Here is a 24,745-nt window from a genome sequence, read left to right as displayed (position 1 = left end):
GGACGACCAATTTCACTTGCCTTTTAGTTCTCATATAGCAGTACATGCGGGGGGACGAGTGACAGTGTTCGGCCAGCCTGCTCCGTCGTCATCGAACACCGTGGCATCTTCGCCGATGCAATTGCATAGATACTCTCCTATGCAAGGTGATGATGGTTCACCGTTTCGAGAAGAGCCAAATCATTTTGATGATGTTGTGAATAATGAATTGTCGGTGTATGATGTGTATGCGGAAATGGATGATGAGGACGAGAACGGAGAGGGGGATGATGAACCTACACAGGTGGAAGATGGTCAGCCGTTGGTTAGAACTCCCATACCTTGGTTCAGTGAGGTACCCGAGAACTATGAAGTTGATCAGTATTGGGCCGAATCGGGTAGCCACACCTCTTTTGTTCCCGGGGGAGAATTTGAGAAGGGAATGTATTTTGAGAGCAAGAAACTGATTCAAGAAATGGTGAAGATGTATTCTATTCAGAGGAATCAATTCTACACCACAGTGACCTCGAATGATGGTGTCCTACATCTGCGATGCAAGAAGAAATGTGGTTGGATGCTACGGGGTACCAAATTGAGTGAGCACTCACGTGGTTTTACCATAGTCACGTACAAAGGCCCGCATCGGGAGACATGTATCACTGAAGTACTATCTAATGATCACCCACACTTGGATTCGTCCGTAATAGCCGAGTATGTGAAGTCCTTTGTGCGGAAAGATCTTTTGTTGGAAGTGGAATTCATACAGAAACTGATCTCGAAGCAATTTCATTTCGATGTCCCGTATCGACGAGCGTGGTATGCCAAGGAGAAAGCTATAGCTGAGATATTTGGGGATTGGGAGAGTTCATATGGCAGACTTCCCCACTTCATGCAAGCACTCCTACGGTCGAACCCGGGAACATGTGTCGTATGGAAACACAAAGCTTTAGTGGATGGTGTATACTACAGCAACATGGAAGTGTTTGAACGAGTGTTTTGGGCCTTCGGTCCTTGTATCGATGGCTTTAAACATTGTATGCCTGTTATCTGTATCGATGGGACGCACTTGTACGGGAAGTATAAAGGAACACTGTTGGTTGCTACAAGTGTTGATGCAAGCTTCCAAGTATTTCCTATTGCATTTGCGGTGGTTGAAGGGGAAAACACTTCCAACTGGTCTTGGTTCCTAGGTTGTATTCGAGATCGTGTCACGCAACGGGATGGCCTTTGTGTTATTTCTGATCGGCATCCTGGGATCATTGCAGCAATGAATGATCCTAATGTTGGATTCACCCAGCCCCGAGCGTATCACAGGTTTTGTGTCCGCCACATAGCCTCTAACTTGAAGACTCACGTGCGAAGTAACGACATGAGAGACATGTTCAAGGACGCTGCGTACCAAAGGCAAGAAAGAAAACTTCAAGCTGATCTGTGTTTCATTGGTGAGGCCTGTCCCAAGGCCATTGAGTACATTGCTCAAGTCCCGTTCCCTATGTGGTCTCTGTTTCACGACAGTGGTCGCCGGTATGGTATATGTACTACTAACTTCTCGGAGACATTCAACAATGTGCTGAAAGGAGCTCGGTTTCTACCGATTATGTCCCTTGTCGAGTTAACCTTCCACAGAGTTAACAAGTATTTCACTTTGAGAAGGGAGTCTTCTGAAGCTAGGTCTGATCAGGGACTTCTATACCCCCCAAAGGTCACTGCCATCCTCGAGAAGAACACCGCTAAAGCCAGATATCATAGAGTGGATGCCTATAACCGGCGATTGCATATTTACCAAGTGACAACAGAGAGGGGAGATAGAGTTGGTAATAAAGGAGGCCACAAGCATACGGTGAACTGGCAGTTGAGAACGTGTACGTGCAACAAACCGAAGATATTCCACCTCCCATGTTCTCATGTGCTAGCAGTCTGTGCTACATACTCACTATCAGAACGGCCTTGGGTGGACCCTCTGTTGCAGTCGGCCGCCTACATGAACACCTATGCACCACAGTTCTAGCCGATCCCCTACGAGACAACCTGGGCACAGTGGGCACAGTACGTAGGCCCTAAACTCATTCCGGACGGCACAATGATACGTGGAAAAGGTGGATGGTCCCCAGACTCACACAGGCACATGCGGCGACGGGTCTCCCATACTACCGAGACGCCCTTGATCGACTCACTGAGGATCAGGTACAAACTCTGAAGACATTTGTAATCATTTAGGTACTGTGTATACTGATTATGGACTAACTTATTTAGGATGTGTTATTGCAGATCACATGGGATCCGTATGTACCGGAGTTGGTAGATGTCATGCCTGCACATCTACTGGAGCATCAGGGAGAGTGGCGTGCCCGGGTCCCCCTGATCTGTTTCGAGGTTGTGGAGAGTCACCTACCTGACCGCGTCATGCGACAGTTCGGACTGCAGCAGCCTATTCCCCAGAACTGTGACACTGTCGTGCGCCTTCACGACATTGACTGTCGGGGAAAGACGGAGACAAACTGGGCACTGGAGCATTGGTAGTATCTTCAGCTATGGGAGCAGCGGTTGGGTCATGTCGTTCAGGGTTATCCCGTGCAGGGCGTTATGGATCATGACGATCCGTACATGGTGTGGTACAGGCTTATCACACGCCGTTTCATCAACCCCAGCTACACACCACCGTCCACCCATTACCACCCGGCACATGACGTCATTAGCGGATATGTGAGTTTCTTTTACTATACTTATCATCCTCATTTTTTAACTTTTTTAAATATCATGTACTTGACTGATCGATGATTACTACAGGCGGCGGATATGGTGGCGATGTATGATGCACTGTCCCTCGCCCTTACAGACGGACCCACCAGAGCCCAGGTCCAGCGGATGCGAGATATGTCCGCGACTTCCTTACGCAGACATGGTCACGGTCATCTCATCCAACAGCGGGACAGTGATGATGGTCACTCCATCCATTCGCGGTTCAACCCCGGCCAGAGTAGCAGTGGAGGTGATCCTACGTCGCACACAGAGGCAGAGGAGTACATCTTCCACAGTTCTGCACCCTTCAGAATCCAGGAGGACACATCGTCCAGCCAGCTCACTCCCCCCCCCCCCGCGCCGGAACCCATTCACCACCATTCACCATTACACTCGGCGTCGTCCAAGACGAAGGGACGACAGTGAGGCTAGGGAAGGGTTACACCAAATTGATGAGTAGTGAACGTATTGTATCATTGTTTTGTCCTTTTTCCTGGAATGCTGTATATAACGATTGCATTATCAATATAAGACATGCTGGTTGAATGAATCTGTTTGTGTTTTGAAGTTTTGTTTGCTTATTTATCCAAATCGGATTAATGTCAGTCAAAATAGATCCTTCAGGGCTAATGTACATTAAACAACAGACATTTGGAATCCATAGTCGAAAATGGGGAAGAAAGGATGGCCCGTGGTGGTTAATGTGGTTGTTCATGGTGGTTTTAGTGTTGTTGGTTGTGGTGGGTGGTTATCGACGGTTGTTGAATGGTTGGGGTTGGTGGTGGAGCTGGTTGAAGTGTTGTTGGAGGTCAAAAGTGGTGGCAGATGGTGGTCGATGGTGGGGGTTGTTGGTGGATTGTGGTGGCAAGAATCATGGCAGGGGGTGGTGGGTGGGGGCAGAAGAAAGTGGCAGATCAGTGGCAAAAGGCTGATTCTGCTGCTGTTTTGCACACCAGCAGAGAAACGATGTCCCAAACAGCGTTTTAGGTTGAAAATAAGACGCTGTCTGAGACAGCGTTTTAGGTACAATGAAGTTTGTACATAAAGCGCTGTCTGGGACAGCATCTTTAGTATAACTGTTTTTGTTTTTTAAAAACATTTTTATAAATAAAAGGCAATTACAAAAAAAAATTTAAAAAAAGGTCAACAACAAAGACGCTGTCCCAAACAGCGTTTTTAGGTTGATTTTTTTTTTTAAAAAACCCAGGCATAAAACGCTGACTGAGACAACGTTTTAGCCTGGAAGCTTAGTTTGGTAAATACTTTTGCCACGCAACCATTTTGGTTAATATTTGCCAAAATTGGCTCACTTTGGAAAAACGTCCGATTTAAAATCCCTCATGTCCCATTTTCCCTTGTTTGTTTGAGGGGATACAAGTTATCCCATAGGAAAGGGATGGGGACTAAATAGAGGTTTATCCCTCTATTTCCATAACAAGGGGGGCAAGTATAAGGGTTGGGGATAAAAATTAAATGGTAAAAGACAATTTTACCCTTAATGAAAGGGAAGGAAAAAAGAGGAGAAAAGTTAGTAAGGATAGTTAAGTAAATTTACTACTTATCCCAATTTAATACCCAACTCATTCCAAACAATGAATAGCATAATTTTTATCCTTATCCCACCTAATAATTCCTTATTCTTATCCCACCTAATAATTCCTTATTCTTATCCCACCTAATAATTCCTTATTCTTATCCTACCATCTTATCCTTATTCCTCTTGCCAAACGCCACGTTGGGGTTTAAGGTATGGGTTTAAAACTCTTAAAATCATAAAACAAACATAAGGTATGTGTTTAAACCATTCTAAACCCATACCTTATACCTTGATTATGTGAACCAAACGCTCCCTTAAGGAATTAGAGTAAACCTGTTTTAAAAAGTATGGAATATTAGGATTTTTTTTTTAATACTCCGTAATATGTAGTATTAGTTTAAATTTACAAATCATTTTCCCAAATATTATTTTCACACACCAAACACATAAACCAAATAAAAAAAAATGAATAAATTAAACTATTTTAAGCGGCTATTTTAATACTAAATTGATTCTGCTAAAAGTATTTAAAAAAATATAACTTTTTTTTTCACAGTTCGACCTCTCGTAGACAACAAAGTTAGAAGATACAGATTCTAAACCTTGTAACATTTTTTGATGGTATCACATGTGCTTGACGGAAAGGAACATATTGAAAAAAAAACACAAGCTTGTTTCTTTTCATACTCCGTACTAAACTAATTATCATTTAGTTTTATCTTATATTTTAAATCATACTTTAAATGAATGTAACAAGCAAAATGGTTTTTTTTTTTTTTTTTTTGTTTCTTTATAAAAACAATATGAATGCAATTCAAATATATAAAAATATAAATGAAAAAAAATCAAATTAAAAATAAAAATTAATAGAAAAAAAACAAATTAAATATGTTTCAAAAAAAAAAAAACAAATTAAATAAATAAATAAATTAAACTAAATAAAAAAAAATAATTAAATTAAACCAAATAAAAAAATTAATTAAATTAAAACAAAATAGTCCCGGCGGGGTTCGAACCCGCGACCTTCGGCTCATAAGACCAACGCTCTAACCAACTGAGCTACGGGGCTATATTGTTATAAGTTTGTAAAGATATGTATTTAATATAAAATAATATTCCGTTAACTTCCCCAAATGATTGATGGTCCCCAAACCCGTCCAAAAGAGCCCAAACAAACCCTCAGAATAAAACACGTGTTACAACACCATTCGCTGAACTGTACAAAACTTCCATTTTGTCCATCTCTCTCACAAATTCCTCCATTTTTCTCTCTCCTCTCTCTCAAGTCTCAATGACTCACACTAATCTCTCTCCTCCATTTTTGTAATCAGAAGTTTGATCAGAAAATGACGGTCGGATTATGTAACGCTAATCCGGTGGTCCACGCTAAGAAAGATAGAGTCTCCCGCACTGAAGACACTGCCGCTGACTCCTCCTCCTCCTCCTCCGCCGTTGATCCTCTCGACGTCTATGATATCCTCTTTTTATTTTTATAATTATTACTAAGGGTTAAAAATGTTATACTTCGTAATTATTTAATTAATTATTTGTATTAAAGTTGATGTTTTATTTGCCTTAACTTGGTAACAAATCATGTGAGGGATATTAGAGATCCGGAGCATCCATATTCACTGGAGCAACTCAGTGGTCTTTCTGAGGATTCTATTACTGTTGATGATAATCTTGCTCGTATTTTATGAGTCTTCTTCACTTTAACCATTTCTTTCAATTTTTTCTTTGTTATCTCATTGATCTGATTTTTTTTTTTTTTTTTTTTTTTTTTTTTTTTACCTATTAAGTTTGCTTATTGTATTTAAAAATTTATGATGGACCAATAATACTGTTAAATTTACTGATTACTGGTAAAAATTTGCAGATTAGATAATTCTTGATTAAGAGTTGACATAACTATATATTAATCTGTATTAGTTGGACACACCTAATTTCCATACTTGGGCATTTAAAATCATAGTATTGGCTTACTGTAATTTGTAACTCAGTGGTCAAGTGTGCTATGCTACCGTTGTATATCTTATGTGACTACTCGAGTTCGAAACATATCAATTTAATAACACACAGGGAATTCCTGTCAAAATTAGAAGATGTTATTAATTGGTGCATTTTGCAAAAAACTTAGAATTAGTTATATACGAAGTAGTACTTATCTCTGTATTTGTATTTAGTTAGTTAGTAACACCACATGTTTTCCTTGTGCTTTTTTTACCTACAACGATTTTGCTGCATGTTTGCTTTGCAGCGTTACATTGGCCTGTTGTTACCTTGAAATATCTCTTAAGCTTCCCTAAAGTTTCGGGGATTGTGAATGTCGAATGGTCGACCTCAGTTTAACATGTTATAGCTGGCTATTCTGAGCTTACTTTGTTGCCACAACTTTACTACTTCTAAATGAGATGGTTGATTGTGTTGAAGAAACTCAGAAGTAATTATTTTTGTGCTAAAGTAGCCTGTTTCTTTTGCTCCTGGTCTCATTAGCCTCGCCCCTAATCATGACCTTGTGCATTGTGGTCTTGTTCAACAGGATAACATTCACCCCAACCGTCCAACATTGCAGTATGGCGACTGTTATTGGCTTGTGCCTAAGAGTTAAGCTAAAGCATCACTTTCCTCCTCATTATAAGGTGAGTAGTTACGCCTCAATCCATTAGCTTGAACTTATTTTCCTAATTGATTGATTCATTTGGTATGCTTGATGTATTTTCTGAAAAGTCTTTCGAGCCTGGCCATTTCTATTTGTCATGCCATACGATAAATACAAAATGTATAGATCAAGTAGAGTGAAGAGCAAAATCTACCGTAATCAACTGGCCTGATGGGTTGATATTGGTAGCTGAGATATGGATATTTCCACTCTTTAATTGTCACTTGTCTTATGTTTTAGTATGAATCACGCCATCATGTCTGATCATTAGCATATCCAACAGAAAGAACAATGTCTTACATTGTCATCCAGTGGTCTTCAATCCTTGAGTAATCTGAAATAAAACCATGCTGGTGAACTGGGAGTATATTATTGCTGAAACTGATCGTTTGTTTGTTCTTTGAGTCATACTTTTCGTTCAATGTGAGGCTCTTGTGTAATGGGGAAGCCATGATTTTCTCAGACGAATAATACAAGTTTTGTCTTTTTTACACAGGTTGACATCAAAGTATCCCCTGGCTCTCATGCAGATGAAGGATCAGGTTAAGCTTGCAGATTTCTGAAATTCCTGTCTAATTGAGCTTAAGACTAATTTTTTAGCATAACTCACTATGTTACTTCCACTGTGTTACGAATAGACTCTGAAATTATCTCCCAGCTCCTTGGCTAACTTCTCATCTGTTTCGTATATTCCTTGTAGTGAACAAACAATTGAACGATAAAGAGAGAATTGCAGCTGCCCTAGAAAATCCAAACCTTCGCCAGCTTGTGGATGAATGCCTCTCTTCCGATGAAGTAATTAGCTTCAATTAGTTGCAGTGTTGTGATGTATGTACAGTAAAAACCTTTGTAACTTAGTATGAAATATAGTGAGAATCTTTTGGCTTGTATTCTTGTAATGATGTTTGTAAGCTGAGAAGTGCACGTCTTCTGCTTTCTAATGTAATGTATGCTACTTGCTGTATCATTAAGGGCCTTGAAATCAGTTCTTATTGATCCGTATATTGTGCCCGATTAGTTTGTACTTTCTTGTGCTATCTATCCATTACAATTCAGCTATGAAAATTGCAAAGGACATTTTGCAGTAAGATATCGTGATGACGATCTGAGGAAAGATGGCCAAAGTGTCGATAATTTGTAGAAGAGCTTAGGCAGACCGGTAATCTACTGCCTTTCAGCCTCCTCATATCCCCCTTTCTTATTAGTTACTCCACCTTTGAAGTTGTTTATAAAGCATCTTTGAAGAGTGGTCTATAAATGTTATATTTAAACGTATACACATAGTACTGCTATGAGTTGCATAACAATTACAGCCGCGGACCTTGCATATATGCAGGATAAAATTGAGGCACAACAAAGTAATTTGTGTTTTCTCCCTCCAGTAAATTACAGTAACTTATTTAGCTATTAATGGGGAGAGCAGTAGAGCACCATGAAGATAGCTGATGCTTGATTTCTGCACTAAATTTCTCACAAACTATCAGTTTACAATGCTTTGCCTTTTTTTTTTTCTTTTTTTTTTTTGGCAATGAGTAAACAAAGACAAACTAACACCATGTCCCTTTTCTTATGAGGACCACAAGACTATGGGCCATGGCTACTTCAGTTCTAGCTACCTTATTACAGTGCTTTGCTATTGCTCCCTAAAATGGCTCTGGAGCTACTTCAGCTTTTGAATGTCCACTGGGAAGAATGGACTGCACAGTTATATCTCGAGTAACACAGCCCTGAGCAGCATAAGATGGCTTGTCGTCAAACCCCCAATATCTAGAAGCCTTTACATCATCCTCAGCCATCATTCTTGAGAATTCCTCGTGATCATATTCTAATGTGGCATTACCACCAAACTCCTTTGGAAGGTTTTCCACATCAAAGTAAGACCTCATCAGCTCAGCACTGTCTTTATTCTTAGGATAAACAAACTTCACCTTCTGAGAAGTTTTGGGATCCAGGAAATATTTTACAGCCTGGTATAAGTTAAGATTAACAGTTGTCAGATAGCTGCTTGAAAAAATATGGAAAACAATTACTTCCTCCGTTTTTTTATTATTGCACCATAAGGGTTGGGTACAAATATTTTGATAGTTGAAAAAAGTAATAGAGAGAAAGGTAAAAATACAAAATTGCCCATGTGACATATTGATAAATTAAAAAGTGTGAAAAAACAAGGGTATGTTTGGTATTTGTAATGTGAACACAAACAATTTTTTTCCTAAAAAGGAAATGGTGCAATATTTGTGAAACTTCCTAAAAAGGCAAGTGGTGCAATAATAAAAGAACGGAGGAAGTATTACAAAAGACTATTCAATTCCAGCTACAGGCCTACAGCATATGCCAAGAAGTTAGTTCATAATACCAAGATAACAAGACATTTATAAGGGTTTGGAAAAGTGGCACCATTGGAAAAGTGGTTAGTCAGCATTACCAACCTCATTAAATGGCAACTATGCTATTACTCGTCAAAGAGAAATACGAGACAACAAAGAGCAAATAAAATGCACATAGCGCGTGTTACTAACCCTCCAGAATGCATAAAAGATCCTTGGTGGATTGTAAAGGACTGCTATTCCAAGTCTTTCAGGGTAATGGTTCTGCAAAATATTGATGATATCTCGAGCTGTTCTGACTGATAAACTGGTGCTCATTGAAAAGCCGGTATAATCTATCATCCACACCATCTGCTCTTGGCCCTCGGGCAGGTTGAGGATGGCGTTTTCTAACAAATAGACTAAGTGGCGGACATTACCTTCTGCTGATGTGGTATTCTGCAACATAGACAGAGAATTTTAGCTTTACAAATCTATGCATAATACTGTCTGGACGAGGAAAGAACTAAAGATCACCTGCTTCCCTGGCCTCATTATAAGGACAGTCCTTCCTTCACGATCATGAAAGTTCGCTCGGGAAACCTTTCCTGTCTCACCTTCATGTGCGACTTCATGCTGGCAATAAAAAATAATAATAAAATGAAAATATTATTAACAATATCAATAATTTTAAAAAAAATTATTAAAAAAAAAAAGTTCAAGCATTCACATAAACAAGCAAGAGAAATAGTACTAATTATAATTTATTCAAACTTTGTGAAAAACATGATGGTTCTTCTCCTACGACTATGAGAAAATCCTAACTTCTAAGTTATCTGAATCATCTGATACTTGACCTTTACACAGAATTTTTATCATACAAGTAAGGATTAAGTCAGCTTGTTATGGCTTTACTTTGTCAAGGAACAGTAGCAAATGGATAGCAAATATATACTCATTTTCCAGCTAGCTCCAGTTTCTAAATACTCACTTCCTCCATATACAAACTCTGAACTGTTCAAGAAGTCAAGGAGGCTGCTCATCCCTTGAGTAGTAGGCTATATAAACTAATTCAGCATAATCTGTCCATTGTTAACAAAATGGAAAGATTCAATATTCCATGGCCTTGGATAATAGTGGATTTGTTTGCACATCTTTGTTATTGTTATATAGCAATGGTTGTTTAGTTTCAGGCCAAGAGTCGATAGACAGCAACTTCTTCGCTTCACAGAATAAGGCCACAGATATCGATATTCAAACCCCCTTCCCGATATTCAAACCCCCTTCCCAAACACTAAAGCCTCTTTAGAAGCCTTAGGGTGATGAATATGAAAACAAAAACATGCAACTTCACTTTCTGAGCAGTGACAAAAAGTATGATGGTACAGCTGGTATCTACTATCTAGGCAGAGGGTTCTACGAAATTTCCCAACAATGATGAGTTCACCTCAAAAGTTGACATCATAAAGACATAAACACAACTCATATAAGGCATCAAAATTTGCGGTTATAGGGAAATGCTTCATTTTAACCTTTTTACAGTAGCAAGATAATGTTAAAAAAATCACTAATCAAAATGTAAAAGCCAGAAGAAGTTATAATCTTTTTTTATTTGTAAGGATGATTTGTAGAGCGCTTAATTAATTACTTCATAATAAACTTCAGTTGGCATTGAAGTTGACATATTTACATAATACTGTGTTGACATAATACAGTGTTACCAAATAACGTTTGTCTTACCCAGCGGATTTCCTCAGGTTTGTATGCATCCCTCCATTTCAGTGTCTCTTCTACCATTTTCTTTGCCTTATCAACGTTCCAGTTCCTTGCTTCCAGGTATCTCCTAAGGCAAGCATCAGTACAAAATTTTGCATTACGTCCAGATAGCGGTCCAAGAGCCACCTTGAGTTCTTTGACCTGGTTGATAAACATAAAATCCATTGATTGTTCATAAGTTTAGTGCGACTACAGAAAAACCAAATTGTGATCATTGTGTAAGAACAGAACAGTAAGATGTTTAACTACCTATGAAAATATGTCATTTTCAATTACATTTATCGACATTCTACTATCTTCAAACACTTCCAACATAAGACAATGGATCATAAATTAGCAAATCAATTAGAAAATTGCACTTCCAGTTTAATATAGTCAATATACTAATTTAAACATCAGAAATTTATGCAATTTCACAAAATTCCACCATAAATTTAAAAGAATATCACCTTTGCATCACGCTGTATGGGATCATTTCCATCATGGTGCTGAGAACTCTTAAACAAAAACATTATAGATCTGAAAAATTTTCAACCTACAAGCAGAAAATAAAGGTATGATTATTATCAGAATACAGAGTTTCGCGTCTGAATACTTGAACTCGAATCATAGCTTGAAAACACTACCTCCCTCTCACAATAAGTCAATAAAGTACCACATTTAACTTCAAAAGTCAAGTTCAATTAACTTTGACCATTAATTTAGTCAAAATTATACAGCATAGAATTAAATTGTGAATCTAGATTTCTTAGATTGAACTTAACAATTAAATTCCTGTATACAATAGACTAAAATGGCACTACTAGTAAAATTGAAAGGTCAGAGTTGACTAAGATGGTTAGCTTAAATCTATAATTTATCTAATTTTAAAGCATAATCTCCCAAATAATCTTCAATTCACAATGCATATAATTCAAATTAGTAGGAGAAGCCACACTATCAAGCAAGTCAGATTTTTTTTTTAATTATTATATTTTTATTTTTATTTTTCAATTAATGTGTCATTATCAGCAAAATCAGCTACTAACAACCCCACTACTAATTAAACTAATAATAGAAAATTTAAATTGATAGTGATGTAGTCATAAAAAGAGAAACAGTCCAACACTAAAAGTCCAACAATTTACAATCATACATTTAATAATTAATTATGATTAAAATAAACAAAATTCAGGAAAAATGTAGAAACATCGAAATTTGGAGTTTAATCTTCCCTATTATGTCAAATTAAAATGATAATCATCGAGAAACAAACAGAATTGTACGGAAAAAGTTGAATTCATGCAATATTAACCAGGAAAAATGGCAAATTTCAAATAAACGAAAATTAACAGATCTAGAATTGAACTAATTCATACAAAATACAAAGAATTAGAACTGGATTAGAATAAAAAGGTAGAGGAGCGTACCTAAAATGCCTGGGAAAATGGAGGAGAGAGAAAGAGAGGAAGGTAAGAGTTATGAAATGGAGTACGTCAACTTCACGCAGAGTTCAAATAGAAATTTGTCAAAATTCGTGAGGAGAGAGAAAGAGGAAGAACGTGGAAGTGGAGAAAGGAAAGGAATTTGCTTATACAAGTATTAATGTTAAGAGATTCCGATTTAATGTGAATCAGGCATTCAGGCCACCCACGAGACACATCACTCGTTTTCACCCATTTTTTAATTAAGTATTATTTTATGGTCATGCAACTCATGCTCACTCTTGTCGACATGGTATTACGAAATACTCCCTCCATTTTGAAATATGAGAGTTTTTTTTTTTTTTTTTTTCGTTTTCACCCGGTTTTAATTAAATCAGGTGAATAAAACACACTCTAATAATATTTGATTGATCTTATTTAATAAGAATAATAAGTTTAAACAACATAAATTTATGGAAAATAGGTTCTGATAAGAGTAATAGGGTTTTTTTTTTTAAGTTCAATCTATATTTTTAACCTTAAAAGTTTTAATATGTAAATTAAGTTTTTATTATTGAATAATCCATAATAAATCTTGATAAATTTAGATAGTTAAAAATAAGATGAACATAGCACATTTCCATGCCACTCATATCTCCCTCTAAAAGAGAAAATGTGTCAATTATTTTGAAACAACAAAAACGAGTAAAATAGAAAAATTTATCAATTATTTTAAAACGACAAAAAATTATAACTTTCAAAATCTCTATCTCCGATAGCCTTGGCAATTGCAAGATTTGCAACAAATTTTGTCATTGCTATCTCGAAAACTTTTAACATTATTCTCATGAGCCACTGCCATAATTGCTTCTATGGATCTGTTCTCATAGATTGAACTGAACTGATCTGAAAATAAACGTATGTCAACAAACTCATAATAGTAATCCGAAATCATATTTTCAGAAATCACATACCCATAATCTCTAATTGAGTACTTACTAATTTAATGGTCCTGTGAAACATAATCTATCTTTAATAATCTTTGAAAGCCTAATAAATTAGCATATAGCACATTAACAACTTATACTAAAAAGCAAATCTGGTATATATGTAATACCAGCTGTTTGGGTACTAAAATGGTCATACCCATTTTAGTCTTGGGTAACTCTACCCATATAAGCCCAAAGGGCATAAAAAAGGTATAAAAGGCCCCAAATAAGTCAAATACATCAATATGGCCTTCAACGGCCCACATATGTAATTTTAGGGCTCATAAACCCACTTATGTACTCATATAAATACCCCTCAAAGGGCATAAGGTAAAAAGGAGGTCACTCTTATCATCTAAGATGACCATAATCCTCCACTCTCTCCCCTAAACTCCTCTCAAAATATGCATTGTTTGGCAACTAACTTGGGCGTCGGAGGCTCCGCCCCGGGTTCAACCCCCGGGGCTCGGGGTTCATTTTGCAGGTCCATTCAAGGCCCAAATTCGAGGTTCTCAGACACCCCTCCAAGGCCCGGTTAGCTCATTTTTTGCCGAAACAATTTGGCGCCGTCTGTGGGGAGACGAGTACTACTACCCATGAAAATCCACTAATTCATGGCTACTGTGTTCTATCACGAAAAAGGGTCAAAATTTCTAGCAAATTTAACCCAAAATTATTACTCCTGTCAAAAGGGGTAATCATTCTTGCAAATGGTGGAGATGATAGATAAACATTTTGATTTGTCGCCAATCTAACCACTACTAACAAGGTACTTCGTGCCTTTACAAAAAAATTGGGAAATATTCCATGAATATGGTCAAACCTTAATTATTCTTGAAGAAGAATAAAAGCTAGATCTACGTGGCTCTAATGGAAAGCTCACAAAAGCAAGCCTTTCATTCACACCACCAAGTTGAAGAGGCAGCAGGTGGCATGAAACATACATAAAAATCAATCAAGTTTATGTAGATTCAATGCTTGCCGAAGGAAATTGCCATTGTCTTCATCACAAGCTTCAAGGCTCACAACTCCACCACTAGAACGACTCACCATTTCATCCTAGGCAACACATGCCGAGGTCAATGGGGGTCAAGGCTAGTATTGTGAAGTGAGCCAAATCTCTTCACATCACATCTAAAGTAGCAGCCGAAGAAGATCCGAGGTTGTCTACCATTGTTGAAGCTTAAAAAAGCTCAAACTATCACCAATCTAAAAATCCGAAGCAAATAGCTCGGATAAGCAAAAGGAATCCGAAGCTCATCGAGCCGAGGCTATCCGAAGGTGTTTCAGCCCAAGCCGAAGGTGTTCTGGGCAAGCCAGCCGAGCCGAGACCGGTGTTTCAGCCAAGCCTAAGGCTTTTCAGCCGAGACCGAAGGAGTTTCAGCCCAAGCCGAAGGCGTTCTGGGCGAGTCGAAGGTGATTCAGCAGAAACCAAGGGTGGTACAGTTTACCGCTCCCAAGTTAAGGTCGGTAACCATTGCCGAGCCGAAGCTCACCTCTTATCTCCTGGCCGAGGCTAGCCATAGCCGAAGCCGAGCCCAGCAGAGGTTTACCTTCGCCGAGATTCGGGCTCCCAGCCGAAGCTCACAACCATATGAGCCGAGGGTGCTGCCGAAGATGGTTTGTCTGAACCGAAGAAGGTTCATCCAAGCCGAAGCTCATACGAGCTAATGCTAGAGCAACCAAAGCAATTAGCTTCGGCAGTCAAGTGCAATTGGCTCAAATTGTACCCGACCTCAACCTACATCAAATCTGATGATAACAAGTCAGAAGAAAAATTTACCTTTTGACCATTTTCAAAGAGCTATAAGCCATAAAAAAAAAACTACCTTTGTCAGGGTAGATGGCCAGAAGCTTTCTTACCTGCGGCTACTACTTTTATCAAGTAAATGGCTTCGGGCCCACTTTCATCAAAGGCCATCTATCAAATTGCTTCAGCAAAGAAAAATGGCTCTTAATTTTTCGAGTCAATATTTTCCTCAAAAAAAAAAAAAAAAAAATATCATCAACTATCCTCACGATGACGATGATAAAATTAATCATCAATCTTCCTCACGATGATGATGATTAAAAAAAAAAAAAAAAAAAACAACTCTTTCTATCTTCGGATCAAGAGTAAAACTCTTTCTATCCCCGGATCAAGAGTAATAAACTCTTTCTATCCCCGGATCAAGAGTAAACTCTTTCTGTTCTCGGATCAAGAGTAATAAATTCTTTTTATCCTCGGATCAAGAGTAAACTCTTTCTATCCCCGGATCAAGAGTAATCAACTCTTTCTATCCTCGGATCAAGGGTCAACTCTTTCTATCTTCGGATCAAGAGTAAACTCTTTCTATCCACGGATCAAGAGTAATAAACTCTTTCTATCCTCGGATTAAGGGTAAACTATTTTTATCCTAGGATCAAGAGTAACCTCTTTCTATCCCCGGATCAAGAGTAATAAACTCTTTCTATCCTCGGATTAAGGGTAAACTCTTTCTATCCTCGGATCAAGAGTAATAAACTCTTTCTATCCCCGGATCAAGAGTAATAAACTCTTTCTATCCTCGGATTAAGGGTAAACTCTTTCTATCCTCGGATCAAGAGTAATAAACTCTTTCTATCCTCGGATTAAGGGTAAACTCTTTTTATCCTCGGATCAAGAGTAATAAACTCTTTCTATCCCCGGATCAAGAGTAATAAACTCTTTCTATCCTCGGATTAAGGGTAAACTCTTTCTATCCTCGGATCAAGAGTAATAAACTCTTTTTATCCTCGGATCAAGAGTAACCTCTTTCTATCCCCGGATCAAGAGTAATAAACTATTTCTATCCTCGGATTAAGGGTAAACTCTTTCTATCCTCGGATCAAGAGTAATAAACTCTTTCTATCCTCGGATCAAGAGTAATAAACTCTTTCTATCCTCGGATTAAGGGTAAACTCTTTCTATCCTCGGATCAAAAGTAATAAACTCTTTCTATCCTCGGATCAAGAGTAACCTCTTTCTATCCCCGGATCAAGAGTAATAAACTCTTTCTATCCTCGGATTAAGGGTAAACTCTTTTTATCCTTGGATCAAGAGTAATAAACTCTTTCTATCCTCGGATCAAGAGTAATAAACTCTTTCTATCCTCGGATCAAGAGTATTAAACTCTTTCTATCCTCGGATCAAGAGTAATTAACTCTTACAATCCTCGGATCAAGAGTGTTGCCTCAGATAAACTCTTTCATTCCTCGGATCAAGAGTAATTAGCTCTTTCAATCCTTGGATCAAGAGTGTTGCCTCAGATAAACTCTTTCAGTCCTCGGATCAAGAGTAATTAGCTCTTTCAATCCTTGGATCAAGAGTGTTGCCTCAGATAAACTCTTTCAGTCCTCGGATCAAGAGTAATTAACTCTTTCAATCCTTGGATCAAGAGTGTTGCCTCGGATGAACTCTTTCAGTCCTCGGATCAAGAGTAATTAGCTCTTTCAATCCTTGGATCAAGAGTGTTGCCTCGGATGAACTCTTTCAGTCCTCGGATCAAGAGTAATTAGCTCTTTCAATCCTTGGATCAAGAGTGTTGCCTCGGATGAACTCTTTCAGTCCTCGGATCAAACCTTGGATCAAGAGTGTTGCCTCGGATAAACTCTTTCAGTCCTCGGATCAAGAGTAATTAACTCTTTCAATCCTTGGATCAAGAGTGTTGTCTCGGATGAACTCTTTCAGTCCTCGGATCAAGAGTAATTAGCTCTTTCAATCCTTGGATCAAGAGTGTTGCCTCAGATAAACTCTTTCAGTCCTCGGATCAAACCTTGGATCAAGAGTGTTGCCTCGGATGAACTCTTTCAGTCCTCGGATCAAGAATAATTAACTCTTTCAATCCTTGGATCAAGAGTGTTGCCTCAGATGAACACTTTCAGTCCTCGGATCAAGAGTAATTAACTCTTTCAATCCTTGGATCAAGAGTGTGTTGCCTCGGATGAACTCTTTCAGTCCTCGGATCAAACCTTGGATCAAGAGTGTTGCCTCGGATGAACTCTTTCAGTCCTCGGATCAAACCTTGGATCAAGAGTGTTGCCTCGGATGAAGTCTTTCAATCCTCGGATCAAGAGTAATTAACTCTTTCAATCCTTGCATCAAGAGTGTTGCCTCGGATGAACACTTTCAGTCCTCGGATCAAGAGTAATAACTCTTACAATCCTCGGATCAAGAGTGTTGCCTTGCATAAACCTGAACAAATAAAGTCCTTCGACTCAATTTCTATGAACGAATTATTTGGGAAATTGAAACAAAACCCAACTCATTTTTTCAAATAGAATTGGGTCTCGGGGGCTAATTGTTTGGGTACTAAAATGGTCATACCCATTTTAGTCTTGGGTAACTCTACCCATATAAGCCCAAAGGGCATAAAAAAGGTATAAAAGGCCCCAAATAAGTCAAATACATCAATATGGCCTTCAACGGCCCACATATGTAATTTTAGGGCTCATAAACCCACTTATATACTCATATAAATACCCCTCAAAGGGCATAAGGTAAAAAGGAGGTCACTCTTATCATCTAAGATGACCATACTCCTCCACTCTCTCCCATAAACTCCTCTCAAAATATGCATTGTTTGGCAACTAACTTGGGCGTCGGAGGCTCCGCCCCGGGTTCAACTCCCGGGGCTCGGGGTTCATTTTGCAGGTCCATTCAAGGCCCAAATTCGAGGTTCTCAGACACCCCTCCAAGGCCCGGTTAGCTTATTTTTTGCCGAAACACCAGCTATATATGTATATAGAGCAAAAGGTTGTAGAAAGTTGGGCAAAAATGCACAATAATGTGGAATAGCTTTATGGGTATATGCATGAGCTTTTTCTCGCTTGAAGCCAATATGGTAGCTGTATTAGATTTGTGGAAGGGAAAGCGTACATGCATGGCAGCAACTTTTAAAGGAGTTATTTTTTTTTTGGTGTTTAGAGAGCCACAAGGGCAGGGGTGAGAATCGATCCCATGATTTCCTGGAATCGGGAAGGAAGCTCTAACTACTTGAGCTATCTTTCACTCTCAACTTTTAAAGGAGTTATTGAGTTAATGGGATCAACTTTTATTTGCAATTGCAATTAATATATTCTCCGTGTATTGAAGCGTATTCATCAAGTAGCTTTCGGTTAATATTAATAATACCCAAGACTAATGTAGTTTTCATCATATATAAAAAGTTAATTAAATTAAAATAAAATAATTCAAAGTTTAAGCATACAACAAAGCTTGCATTGAAAATAACTTTCTTCCTCATGGAATTGGATGTTTCTTGTAAGGTGGAGTGGACCACAACTACATTTGTTACTTCGAAGAAGCCCATCAAAATAATTTGCATCAAGTCTTCAAGGTGGGTGAACAACTTAATATAGTACCTTCAAATGATGCAAAGCCCAATTGAATTACACCCACATATATAAAATTCACTTTTCCATTGATCTTGTATTCTTTATTCCTTTGTGTGGAATGTGGATGTGAGAAATGTGAATTATTGAAAAAAAAAAAAAATCCTTTTCTTAACATGATTTATTTGTAGCTAACATAGTAATAAGTGTTCAATGAGATTTAGTGTTCAAATCTCTCTGTATACATTTTAAATTAACCATGACATGAATCAAATATTGTCGAAAATGATATGGCGTGATACAAGTGTCAGAATAGGGTACATGTGGCATATCAATTGAGAATGGAGTACATGATGTATCACATCGACATTCTAAGGAGCATTTTCCTCATCAAGTATGGGTGTCGGATGGATACTAGGTAACAAGGCATAATAGTGGCCAAAGCAACACATCTCCCTTTGACAATAAAACAATAATGGATCATTTGGAGGGGCAAATGAGCTCAAAATGGGCTCAAATTTTAGGGTCAATCATATTTTGGGCCAAGGTACACCATGCCACCATGGTGGTATCGATTTTCCAAGATGAGATCCAAATTTCCAAGATGAGATCCAAAATACAACTTTAGGCAGCATTGAGTTTGAATCCAAATGAAGGTTCCGGAAAGATTTAGAGTGTGCTTGTGTAGTGCATTTAGAGGAGTTATAAAAAGTTCTATGAGGTTAGTATGTAGCACTCTCCATTGAGGAGGTTAAGAACGCTCTAGAACTAAGAGTTAGGAGATTTATGCCTATAAATAGACAATCACATTCATTTGTACATTTGAAAATCCTCAATAAGTTAAACCATTAATAAAAAGACCTTATAATTTTTACGCACAAACACCGTATTTCATTATTGTTTTTCAACTTCAAATTATGTAATATGATTTTTTTAATCATTATCACTAACATGTTTTAAATTAAATCCGATTATGTTATATAATAATCCTATATAATTAAAGAAAACTTCACTTCATTTTCCATACCACTAGGCAATAGATTAAAATAAAAAATAAAAAAAAACTTACATTTTCGTTTATATATGTCTACTACAACTGGTTTGAAAGGATTATTTTTTGTAAAGCTCTCAACAAATAAATAAACTCAAACTTTGGAGAGTAAATCCACTAACGAAATTTTTTGCCTAAAAATTATAAATGGTAATGCTTCTAAAATTTTTTGTGTTTTTGTGCCAGTGTTTTTTTAAAAATATTTTAAATAACAATTGTTCTCAAAAATAGTTGTATACGTTGACAAAATTCCCAAAATAATTTTCGTGTTTGAACCCTTTAATATACACACACAAAAAAAATCATTTGAAAAAGTAATTTGTTTGTTTAAACCCATTATAAATTGCGCTATTTGAAGTTAGTATTTTGCAAATTTCAGTCATTTTAAAAAAAATTGTAAATTGCAGCTCAAAAGTAGTTATAAATTGTAAATTACAACCTAATTCAATCTTTTCATTGGTTTACGTGTCGAAAAATTTTCGATTAAGCTTTTAGCGGTCATTATAGACCATGATGATCCAAAGTGAGCTCGGAATCGGCAAACAATTAATGTAAGTGCCTCAAAATTGGCACTAATGTTATTTTTTTTGGTAATTCTGAGCTCAATTTGGATTCTTAAGTTAAAAAAAATGGCCTCTAAAACCTTAACCGTATATTTTTCAACACGCAAAGCGATGAAAAAGTTGAATTGAGTTGCAATTTACAATTTATAAGAACTTTTTAATGGTTGCAATTTACAAAATACAAACTTTAAATGACTGCAATTGACATATTTTTGTTTAACTTTATACCATGTTTTACAATTTCCTTTCATTTCTTTAAACTCTATTAAAAAAATTTATCATTTCTTTTTCTGTTTAATATTTTTCACGTGTAATCTTTTTCACATTATAATTGCCCATTTGCACAATATAATACTATCTCCGTTACATATTAGTTGCAATTTTGAAATATTTTATGTGTTAAAATAATACCTCAAAGTTGCAATTAATTTTTGACGAAAGTAGTAATAACAATAAATAAATTCTTATAAAGCTTCACGTGTCATCCAGTGATAGAAATATTTTTTCTTTTATTTTTTTTATTATTTTTTTTAATAAAAAAGCGAATAAAAAGTAGGAATGAAAAAATACAATAATTAGAACGTGTTAAAGGAAAGGAACCAACAAAAGTTACTCCCCAAGTGTTTTAACAATTATACTTGAATAACCTCCCAAAATGTTTTAACAATTATATACTTGTATTATGGAGAATTCACTTTGATTTTTTTTTGGTATTTGATAGTGATGTCTAATGTTACAGATGTATGCCAAAAAGGTCATAATACAAGCTTAGGGATTACTATTGAATTATACTTGTATTATGGAGAATTTACTTTGATTTTTTTGGTATTTGATAGCGATGTCTAATGTTACAGAATAATGACAAAAAGTCATAAAACAAGCTAAGGGATTACTATTGCTATGTAGAGCATCATTTATGAAATTATTAATCTGTTACTAAAAAAAAAAATTAAAACAACTTTTAAATGAATGGAATTACAAAAGGTTGTCATCTAACAACCTAACATTTAGGCAAGCAATTCTATGATTTAATTATCTTATGCCACCATTCATAATCATAATGCATGTTTGTAATGAAAGCATAACAATGCAATTGGTAAACTCTTATTGAATCTTAATGATGTATAGTATCTGAGTTTAGTTTGAGTATACTATAATTTTGACAAACTAACAATTATTAAATTAAATATTACTTTACTTAAAGAGTTGAATTACATACAATTATACAAAACAATGAAGATTATTAAAATTTTAGAACTTTATAAGCACGTTCACAAATGTATTAATATTCAATTTCTTATTTATCAGATCTCTATATTATAAACTTAACCAATCAAGACATCAGATCTCCCCCTTATTATTACTCGATTCATTACATACACATGATTGAATATCCATCCACAAAAATTAAAGGGTAATTAAGAAGTAATTATATACGGAGTATTTAATTACTTCTTAGGGGCAAGCCTATCTCTAATCTTTTGAACTTGCTTGGAACCAACTTGGAAAGCCGTTGTTAAAACATGATCTGGGACAGGTGGGGTCGAGGTAAACAACGTGGCGGCTACTGATTGGGTGCCAGGCAATTGACTGTTGAAGGCAGTTACTACTGCAGCTGGTTTTTTACCATTATTTTGTTGAAAATGGATTAACCCTCTTGGAAACACAAAGGTTTCACCAACGTTAAGGTGTTTAGAAATGAGCTTATTTGAAGTAGTTATGAAACCAACGTCTAATTCTCCGTACAAGACGAATATCATTTCCGTGGCCCTTGGGTGGGTGTGGGGTGGGTTAAGACCACCAGGGGCGAAGTCGATACGGCCCATGGATACTCCAAGTGTGTTAAGTCCCGGTATCTTCTCGACGTTGGCTCCAGTTACTAGAGATCCCATGGTGTTGTTTGTCATACCGGGTTTGGCTATTCCAGCAAAGAAGAAGTCTTCTCCTGTTATGTTTGCTGCTGCCTTGCATGCAAATCCATTCACCTTCACCCCTGAAATTTTGTAATTCAAATTGCTAAGTACACAAAATTAGTGTAATGCAACAACCTTGGAAGTTGATATTTAGTGTATGTTTTAGTATGATGCAAAAATTGGTGCTTGCTATCAATAATTTATCACAAAATAATAGGCCAACCCTAATTTTTGTTGATGAAAAACGCGACAAACAAAGTACACTAGTAGAGATGCTGATGAGGCATTAAAATACCAAAATATAAATACGTCTATAAATTGAAGTTTAATAATCTATTCATAAAACACACCCTTGAGCATACATCATACATAAATGACCCTATTTTTTTTAAGTCTTTCCAAGATGACGTTAAAAAAACTTTCAAATGATTAAAATATGAATAGAGTAGTGGGTATGATGGACATATATGGTGGGCCGACAATTAATTATTGATTTGGGCTAAAAAGAAAAGCCTAAGGAACAAAAGAAGGTTGAATAGTTGGAGTTGCTTAGTCCATACTGTATGGAAAATGGAGTATCTGCTGTATGTCCAATTGGAAAGTGCTTCATTCTTTGGAGAATGGTAGGGCTGGCGGTTAAATCATGACTTTTTTGGGTGCACCATCGGTGATTGATGCATCACCAATTCCTCACCTTTTCTTGTTCTCTAGTCAATCAATGATCTGTGGTTTCATAATTATGGCATTTAGTGGATCATATGCTAGATTGCTAGCAAGTTAATTAATAATAGTCTGTTGGGGTAGTTTAAGATACGAGATCAAATTTCGTTTATATCATCACCACTCACTTATTACTTAAGCATAAGGCCAAAGTTTAACTACTTAAGTTCATTTAACAAAAAAGAAAAGGGTTCATGTTCAAACCCCTACATTAACTGTAGTATTTATGTATTAACTTAAATATGTTCTTTGATTGTAAGCATAATGGTAGGATCTACGAAGTAATTTACAGATGTACTCTTATATCGAGTAGAGAATAGCACTACTATTTCTTGAATAAAACAATAATGGGCTAATCAGCTAGGACTGACTTCAAATACTTCAACCCACAACTTCAATGTTGTACAGATATACCTTATAGTAATTGACTAAATGCAGTAATTTAAACGATTTATACATTGAAATCACAAAATAAAAACCAATGTATTCACCTCGTAATTATTATTATTTTTTTAAAAAAAAAAAAAAAATCATTGCATTAAGCTATATATGATGGTGTAAATCGTATTAATATCGAGTTGCATTGCTTATAAAATTATAATTTAAGTACGAAATAAGCGCGATCGGATAAAACCGAAAACAAGGGAGAGAGAGTACATACCAGAGGTGGAATCAGCAACACAAACATCTTGGAGCATATCAGGATCATTAGCAAATGCAGGGGTAGACACTGCCAACAACACCACTAGAAAACCAGCAACTATTTTGACAGCCATTATATTATTGATAACACTAATGGCTGTTTAGATCTGATAATTAACTCAGCTAAGTTTAACTTAATGACAATTAGTCGAATGTTTCAAGAAAGAAATTAAAGAGATGTACTTGGAATGGTAAACTAAGGCTGAAGGGGTTTTCTTAAATAGTGACTATAGATGAATTGAAAATATGTGGTGGGTAGGAAGATTGATTAATGATTTGTCAACCGCAAGAGAGGGCAATTAAGGCATGGGATAGGCCACATGCCTTCATCTATCTATTACATACTTGAAGTACTTTTTAATTGTTTCAACGTAAAGCAAAGGAGAATTATATGATATTGACTTTAGCATCTCAAACTTTCATTTTTTTTTTTTTGTTGGATGAGATGATAATTTATTAAATTATTAAATGGAGCTTTAAATAGTTATGGTTGTTTTTGTCCTTTGTCATGACATATCACATATGTGGTTAAATAGTTAGCCTCTGTTTACTTGATTTAATGACCTCTATTGACTCAACCGAGCAATATAATTAGTAGCTGGGTTTATTGTTTATAATATATTGTTAATCGTAATAAGTAAAAATATAATGTATAGACAACATCCAATAATAATAATGTAAAGACTAAAAATATTTTAAGTACAATTAATTAGTTTTAAAACACGTTTTAATCTTTGGTTGGTATTTCCTTTTCTTGGATTAGTATTGTAAATAATTAAGGCTAGTTAAAATGTAGCCAACTCTGGAAATAACTGGAAAAGAGTCATGGTCAGTTTCAGTACATATCATCGATTGGTAATGTGCCATGGATCATGCACGTAGAGCTGAAGAATATAGTAGTGGTAACAAGTGTTGATGTTAGGAAGAAGATATTCATTCCATTCTCATTTAATATGGATTTGAGATTTATTATATTTATTCTAGAAATGGATAAAGATTGCCGCTTGACCCGGTTCGTGCGGTAGAGCTCTTGAAAGCTCCATGTTAGCTTATGCTTTTCCCTACGTTTGTAATGTC

At 36.5% G+C, this 24,745-nt stretch overlaps 3 protein-coding genes and 1 non-coding gene across 4 annotated transcripts; 1 reads left to right on the top strand and 3 right to left on the bottom strand.

Annotated features, from left to right (window-relative positions):
* Positions 1 to 5,250: 5,250 nt before the first annotated feature.
* Positions 5,251 to 5,324, bottom strand: TRNAI-UAU. Its single transcript has one exon. It is a non-coding gene; the product is annotated as a tRNA-Ile (tRNA).
* A 191-nt stretch (positions 5,325 to 5,515) lies between these two features.
* On the top strand, positions 5,516 to 7,938 carry LOC110682483 (protein AE7-like 1). Its single transcript, XM_021858820.1, has 5 exons — positions 5,516 to 5,728; positions 5,846 to 5,951; positions 6,795 to 6,894; positions 7,411 to 7,456; positions 7,615 to 7,938. Exons 1-5 carry the CDS (start codon positions 5,602 to 5,604, stop codon positions 7,725 to 7,727), a joined length of 492 nt encoding a protein of 163 aa, XP_021714512.1. The 5' UTR covers positions 5,516 to 5,601; the 3' UTR covers positions 7,728 to 7,938.
* Positions 7,939 to 8,210: 272 nt separating this feature from the next.
* On the bottom strand, positions 8,211 to 12,648 carry LOC110682482 (random slug protein 5-like). Its single transcript, XM_021858819.1, has 6 exons — positions 12,406 to 12,648; positions 11,446 to 11,531; positions 10,961 to 11,137; positions 9,758 to 9,856; positions 9,434 to 9,679; positions 8,211 to 8,881 (listed from the first exon to the last, which is right to left on the bottom strand). Exons 2-6 carry the CDS (start codon positions 11,506 to 11,508, stop codon positions 8,558 to 8,560), a joined length of 909 nt encoding a protein of 302 aa, XP_021714511.1. The 5' UTR covers positions 11,509 to 11,531; positions 12,406 to 12,648; the 3' UTR covers positions 8,211 to 8,557.
* An 8,948-nt stretch (positions 12,649 to 21,596) lies between these two features.
* Positions 21,597 to 24,041, bottom strand: LOC110682481 (germin-like protein subfamily 2 member 4). Its single transcript, XM_021858818.1, has 2 exons — positions 23,628 to 24,041; positions 21,597 to 22,326 (listed from the first exon to the last, which is right to left on the bottom strand). The coding sequence occupies exons 1-2, from the start codon at positions 23,740 to 23,742 to the stop codon at positions 21,782 to 21,784; spliced, it is 660 nt and encodes a 219-aa protein (XP_021714510.1). The 5' UTR covers positions 23,743 to 24,041; the 3' UTR covers positions 21,597 to 21,781.
* Between the last annotated feature and the right edge of the window lie 704 nt (positions 24,042 to 24,745).

This window comes from Chenopodium quinoa, unplaced genomic scaffold, assembly GCF_001683475.1.
Source record: "Chenopodium quinoa cultivar QQ74 unplaced genomic scaffold, ASM168347v1, whole genome shotgun sequence".
NCBI classification, from domain to species: domain Eukaryota; kingdom Viridiplantae; phylum Streptophyta; class Magnoliopsida; order Caryophyllales; family Amaranthaceae; genus Chenopodium; species Chenopodium quinoa.
The sequence above is the reverse complement of the archived record's forward strand: the minus strand, read 5'-3'. Positions and strand labels throughout refer to the sequence as shown.